This window comes from Xyrauchen texanus, chromosome 9 (assembly GCF_025860055.1).
Source record: "Xyrauchen texanus isolate HMW12.3.18 chromosome 9, RBS_HiC_50CHRs, whole genome shotgun sequence".
NCBI lineage: Eukaryota > Metazoa > Chordata > Actinopteri > Cypriniformes > Catostomidae > Xyrauchen > Xyrauchen texanus.
In genome coordinates, this window is record NC_068284.1 from 43876754 (window position 1) to 43884440 (window position 7687).

Sequence of the window (7687 nt, forward strand, 5' to 3'; positions counted from 1 at the left end):
GATGATGGTAGAAATAGATGTGTAACCTGTGTAGTCATGTGGATTTAGGCATTTTAAATAATGTTTTTGACTTGAATAAAACCAGTTCACTTGTCACCTCATGAAGCACATTTTAAAACATGACATGAGCCTAGTGGCACTTTATTGTAATGTAATTAATACTTTCCTGCCAGGCGTTTCTTTAATAGTTGACTGTTTGACGATTTTACCATGCAAGCGTAAATGCATCTCAATGCATCAAATACATGCCTCAATTTAAAGTCAAAACCATTTAACAGTCTCTTCACTGGTATTGCCGCAGCAGTATGGCATTAGTCTATTTTTTTCTCTCACTTTTTTTACTCCGAGTTTTCTGATGGTAAATGAGAGCCTCCCGGTGCCCATTACCGTGCGCGCCAGATGATGAGAGCGGAATGAAGGTCCCTCGAGACTGTGTCATGTGATCAACAAAACGTCAGTGGCAGATGGCATGGGCACCAGCGCTGGTGACTGGCATGGGTGTCCTTTCTCAGAGAGAGAGAGAGAGAGAGAGAGAGAGAGAGAGAGGGAGAGAGAGAGAGATTAAAGGAATTCTTACAGCTCAACATCAAGCACATGGGAGGTAGTTCTGAATATCGCAAGGAATTTGAGCATGCAAGCTAAACACTGAAAGAAACAGGTGAGAAATCTAAAATGTATTGGTGTTCATTTTTAACATAATGCATTTATTTTGGTCAGGATTGCAATGCATTTGTCTTCTTTGTTTAATGAAAATTCTCGGTTATGAATAGCTCCAATCTTTCCTACCAATGTTGTTAAAACGAGTGATTTATCTGTTTTTTTAAACGCAAGAACGCGACCTAAGGCCCACGTTAGGGAAAATGTATCAATCTAAAAAAGCGGTCAGTGGATCTATAGTGTCATTTGGCATGAATTTATTTTTGGTTTATGGCTAAAAAAATATTTGCCATGTTTGGCTCGAATATTTGCTATGTTGTCAAAACAAGCTTATCTGTCTCGCTGTTTTTAAACGCAAGAACGTGACTTGAGTGAACGCCCCTTAAGCGAACATTTGGATTGATTTATTGTCATTTTTTAATTATTATTATTTTGTTTAAAAACAAGTAAGCTACTCTGTGTTGGGAGTGGCTACCTTTTCATTTTGTTAAAGCAAACGTTTTACGTAGGTTATATTAGCTTCAATGTTTTGACTTTAAAGGGCCGTTCACATATGACGCGTTCCGTCTGAGCTATTCTATTTCTTAATCGTCTGTTTACACATGCGTCATAGGTCGTTGCCTTGCGTTTTTTATTTGTATTTTTCTCTCAAACCCGTATCGCTATTTCTATTTATTTTTCCTCCTGAGCGTTGAGTTGTCCAGATAAAAGTAGTTGAACTACTTTTTACATGTTGAACTCTGTAACAGGCCTCGGCTTAGCCTACCTCGTGTCATGTTCACTGACCTAATTTACGTTGTTAATTTTGTTTCCAGGGACGATGTTAACAGTACCATTCGAAGATCCAGACATGATGCGCGAATCTCAGTTCGGTGCAAGATTCCCGCGCCAAGAAGACGTTCGCGCGCTCAATAACGCCTCCAACATGGAGCTCAAGGAGGCTGAGGACGACAGCACGGACAGGGAAGAAGAAGAAGAAGAAGAAGAAAGAGAGGATGACCGGGACGAGAACGGTCTCCTTAAGAAGAAAGGCCCGCGAAAAAAGAAGTTTCCCGAAGGACGCGTCGAGCGCGTGAAAGTGCGACGCCAAGAAGCGAACGCGCGCGAGCGCAGCCGCATGCACGGGCTGAACGACGCGCTAGAGAGTCTGCGCAAGGTCGTGCCCTGCTACTCCAAAACGCAAAAACTCTCCAAGATCGAGACTTTGAGGCTGGCCAAGAATTACATCTGGGCTCTATCTGAGACTCTGAGTGCGGGCAAGAGACCCGACCTGCTCGCCTTTGTGCAGACCCTGTGCAAGGGACTATCGCAGCCCACCACCAACTTGGTTGCGGGCTGCCTGCAGTTGAACGCCAGAAATTTCCTCACCGATCAAAATGGGGAAGTGTCGTTCTCTGGCAGGCCTCCATATGATGCTCTGTATCCATACCCGAACGCTGAGATGGGCACGCCCACCGGCCTCAGCTCTGGTACCAGGGACAGCGCCAAACCGTTCCGGCCATATAACTATTACGCGTCCTACGAGTCCTATTACGACAGTGCCTCTCCGGAGGGCGGTAGTCCCCATTTTGACGGCCAAATAAGCCCCCCGATCAATTATAATGGAATTTTCTCCCTTAAAAAACACGAGGACCAAGTAGAGTACAGTAAGAACTGCCATTATGGAATGAGATACTGTAACGTGCCTGGTCGGGGCTCCATGTACCGCGTTTCCCCAGACAGTCATTTCCCTTATGACTTGCATCCCCGCAGCCAATCGTTGCAGAGCCAGGACGAATTAAATACGGGTTTCCATAATTAAAAGCAAGCGTATAGGGGTTGGACGCCAGTTACACTAATCTGCCAATTAATTAGTGCTTGTTGCAGAAAAGGCAGTCTTTTTTGCATTTAAATGTTTTGATTTCATTATATGGTATTTGAAAATAACGTAAAATTGTATTTCAGATTGCATTGAAGCAGGCTGTGGTAGGCCTGTAGCTATTACAATCAATAGAGAGAGAGAGAGAGAGAGAGAGAGAGAGAGAGAGAGAGAGAAAAGAGGATGGACACGATATTTGAAGGCCTTTAAAACAGGCTTTAATGGATTTATTAGTGTGTTAAATTACCACGCGGTATTAAAACACAAAATCATTCGATTCATTATGGCAATAATGGAACTATGCAACAGAGAATGACATCCGTGTACTTACAAATTGCAGTTTTGAAGACGTGTAACTAGTCTTATTGTGTGACTTTTCATTTATTCGTTAGCCAGTTTTGTCTTTGAAGTGATACTCCCAAATCTGATTGGTTGCAAACATCCGCATAAAAAAAAATGCCAATAGAAAAAAAGAAAAAAATATTGTGATTTCGTTGTTCTTTTTTGTTTGTATAATTATCTGATGAACATCGGGTCTTGTAAATGCGAATGTATAAAGGTGAACTTGAAGAGGTCACTTCGTTTGTGTTTCGATCACCTTGTCGAAATAAATCTTGAATGTGATCAACTGTGTTTTTGATTTGATTTTTTTTCTTTTTCTTAAATATGTATCTGTAAAAGTGTATACTTTAGCAGTGTAATGTGTTTAAAAAAATAAACAGAATACAGATATTAACATGTGAATATTTTACGTAATGTATGTTAGCAGATACATGTTTACACATACATAAACATGCACATTAATACATCAATAACACTCATTAGCCTACCACAATTTCAGTGTCGGAAACGTATTTTAGAACAAAAGAAAGAACGAAAGAATAATGGTCTATTAAAATGAATTTAAAAAACGACAGTCTACAATAAAGAGCATAATGTGATGAAATAAACCGATTCACATTCAATCTGTTGCATTACAGCGGAAGTGAGTTCCTCTGATTTCAGTTCAGGAAGAACTCGCAGGCCTTTAAATAGCTGTTATTTTGGTGTACTGACCAACAAAAAGATGCAAAGTTTTTTTTCTTCCAAAAGTAAGTCTTTAAAAGTTTAGCATCTAGTCTATAGTGATCTCATACGTTTTTTGAAACACTGAAGAACGTCTGAAATACCGACCATTATCGTTACATGTAATATGTATATATATATATATATATATATATATATATATATATATATATATATATATATATATATATATATATATATAGGCCTATAATTATTATTATTAGTATTATTATATTTCGAATATAATAAAAACCCGCTTTTGAACTTCAGGTAAATCTACAGAACGAATGTATCTGACACCTGTCCATTTGACTGAAGCATTGATTTTGGAAATGGTTTTATTTAGGATTAGGTATGGCCTAGTTGTGAACTAACAACAGAGGGTCAAATACAAAACTTAAAACAATAAATATTCAATTAGCATTTAGCAATTGTTTGGATTTGACCTTATGTTTATTCATATTTGGATTTAAGTGCTCCACTGGGGTTTCATCGCGAACATGTTGAATTCATTATTACATTTTACAAGCTTGTTCAGAATGTATATAATAGGCTTTAATGTCATATTATTATTATTATTATTATTATTATTATCATTATTATTATTATTATTATTAGCTAAAACATTTACCGAATTGTATTTTTCTTAAAAAAAAATAAAAAAAATAAAAATAAAAAAACTAAAGGCGACTTTCGAGATGTCGGATAATTAATTTAGATTATTTGCAGTATATATTGACCTTAAAGTAAAATTAGAGGTTTCCTTTACCAGGCTATACAATTATTCTAACGAATTCAAACTTTAACTTTCGCGCTTGAAGAATAAAGAGACGAAATTCAAGAATAATTGAAACAACATCAGCGAATAATTTTGATTCTTAGATTCCATAGCATATTATTATTATTAATAATATTATTATTAGGCTATTGTTATTATTCTTAGTATTATTATTACTATTTACAAGAGGACTGAAACTCTGTTCCTCTAAATTAAACGAATAGATCATGAGGTCGGACATTAATTGGACTTCAGCCAGAGTTCGACAGACTGTCGGAATCGGACTGAATGAAACACCTCGCAAATCAGGTTTTTAAAACTATATCCGATAACTGAAATAGTCAAGAGAAAATAACAATATTTTTATTTAATTTTCTCCAAGTAAAAAAGAAGTTCAAAACCATCTGAAACAAAAGCAGATATGCAGTCTTATGGACAGCAGCTGTTTATCAAACGTTTTAATTAAACGCGACTTTTCTAACATGACTTGTAACATAAACACGATATTTTGGCATTCCGCTAATACTCAAAAATAAATGAACGTCAAGTGTACAAAACGACATGTGATGTCTAAAAGGGGGATTTTTAAGTAAAACGTAGGACTACATTACAGTTAAAGCAGACATAGTTGTAGATGTGAATGAAAAACGTTGAAACAAAATTGAAATAATTCACAACTGTTCCTTAATTATTTAAACTCTTGCCTTAAAGATAAAGTAACATTGTTCCAAAGGCAAATTCAGGCTGAATTTGTACAGTCAATGAAACATTATCCTGCTCTGTAGTTGCAGAATGTTGGTGTGAAAATGTTTCTGTGTGCTGCTCAGACAGTGTGTTTGACATGTGAATCTCTGGAGCTGGAAACCTCCAGGCCATTGACACCATCCTTCCTCTCACACTCTCCTTCAGTCAGTCTCTGACAGCTGCTCCCTGACAGGAGTGTGTGTGTGTGTGTGTGTGTGTGTGTGTGTGTAGAGAGAGAGAGAGAGAGAGAGAGGTCTGCAGACAAACAGTCTCAAGGGTGAAGGTCTGAATGGTTGGCATGCATTTGCTCTCCTTTGGTTAAGAGGTTAACCATGAATATGCCCTCTCTCTCTCTCTCTCTCTCTCTCTCTCTCTCTCTCTCTCTCTCTCTCTCTCTCTCTCTCTCTCTCTCTCTCTCTCTCTCTCTCTCCTCTCTCTCTCTCTCTCTCTCTCTCTCTCTCTCTCTCTCTCTCTCTCTCTCTCTGTAGAGGTAAAGTATAAAGCAGCATATGGCATATTCTGTGTGGGTGGCAGAGCCAGGGGGGTCAGTCTGGGTTTTATATGGACACAGCTTTCACATACATATCTGTTTTCTATAGATTCATGCAACCCATAAAATGCTATTCATCATTTATGCGATGCATGCATATATGCATATACATAAACTCATACAATCAACTTACTCTAAGTGAATCAATTAACGGCAAGCTCATAATTGCACCCCATGGCACAGTTGACAATATGTCACATGTATGTAAATATTATTATTTTTAAAAATATATTAAAGTTTACTTACAATATACAGTATCACAAAGCTTGACGTGCAAGTTCAGGTAGAGGCAAAATAATAAGTAAAAGAATATCATATTTTTTGTCAGAATATCAATATATTACACTGTTTATTTACAATTTAAAGTATATATGGCCTCACTTGAAGTGCAAGTTCAGGTATATGCAAAATTATAATAAATATGTATTTTTGGAATTGCAATAAATCACATTTTTTGTTGACAATAATTTATAAATAATAATAATTAAACAAACAAATAAATATTTATCACATGAATCAAATTTTTAGAAAATATATTATTGAAATACTAACATTTATATATATATATATATATATATATATATATATATATATATATATATATATATATATATATATATATGCAAATAATATAACTATAACTATATATATATATGCAAATAATATAACTATAACTATATATATATATATATAGTTTCAATTATTTCACAGTAATTATTTTACTCCCACTTGTTTCTTATTGCATGACAAAGACACATCAAATGTCAGAAAATGTATTTTGACCATTTTTAATTCACAATTTCTGGCATTGATCTCAAAAGTGTCAATATCCAATACCAATCAGAACATTTTGAGTAATTTGGAAATTTTAAATACATTTGCACTTCTGCAGTTACTCTTATTATGTGTGTGTGAATGTGAGAGATTAATTGAAATGATTGAATTAATTGCTTAATTTACTGAATATAATGAATGGAGAGAAAAAATACTGAATTGTAGTCCTGACAAATAGCAGTTATTTAAATAGACAGTGTCGTGAATGTATAAAGGACATAGTCCCTCTGAGTCTGACATTGTCTAAAATAAATAGCCTGTTAGAAATAATCTGGGTGATTAAAAGTGAAAAATGTTCTGCCCCCACAATGGTGATTTAGCACCTCAAACTTTGGCTGCGAAACTGAATAATAATTCTCAGAGTGAGAGAGAGAAAAAAAAGGACAGCTCTAGTCACATCGTCAACCCTCCCCAAATTTCCAGCCTTTCTATGGGACACAGATGGCCTGGGACACAAAAATCTCCCTATTAAATTCCTAATAATCATTTCTCTTGTGGAATGGTGTGAGAGGCTGGGAATGGGGGGTGAGGCAGAGGGATCTGCTGTTTTAATTAGATGCTTTAAGGAGCAGAGGCGGTGTGGGAAGTGGTGCATTCTGGGAGTGATGGGTGCGGGGCTGCCATAAAATGACACCACAGCAGAAGCCAGAAGCTCATTTGCATGTCAGATTGGCATCGGATTGGCACGAGGCCTAGGCACAGGAAAACACTTCTGAACTCAGCAGTCAGAGGTCTGGTGTGGAGAAGCAGACAGCAATTATCTTCCAGGAGGTGTGAGAGAGGAGAAAACAGGACAAACATTACATAATAGTAATAATGCAGACTCAGTAATCATTCATTCAAAACATTCATTATAACTTTCAACTGATAAATGTGATATGTTTTGTTTAGCCTAAAAACCCTCCAACCAAATTTCCTGCTGGTTTTGTGAAGAGACTTTCAAATGCCTGTAATTTTGGTTGCCAATGTGTTTGGTTATTTCATTAAAAGCTTTTCTGAATGTAAAAATGCATTTATTTTCTCCATAGACAAACAAGCATTATTAACAATAACTTATTAATCGTTAAAGACGGGCCTGGGGAGCTCAGCGAGTAAAGACGCTGACTATCACCCCTGGAGTCACGAGTTTGAATTCAGGGCGTGCTGAGTGACTCCAGCCAGGTCTACTAAGCAACTAAATTGGCCTGGTTTCTAGGGAGGG

General features: G+C 36.6%; 1 protein-coding gene across 1 annotated transcript; it reads left to right on the top strand.

The window, feature by feature from the left end:
* Positions 1 to 587: 587 nt before the first annotated feature.
* Positions 588 to 3096, top strand: LOC127649071 (neurogenic differentiation factor 6-B). Its single transcript, XM_052133985.1, has 2 exons — positions 588 to 658; positions 1473 to 3096. The coding sequence occupies exon 2, from the start codon at positions 1478 to 1480 to the stop codon at positions 2456 to 2458; it is 981 nt and encodes a 326-aa protein (XP_051989945.1). The 5' UTR covers positions 588 to 658; positions 1473 to 1477; the 3' UTR covers positions 2459 to 3096.
* Positions 3097 to 7687: the final 4591 nt, after the last annotated feature.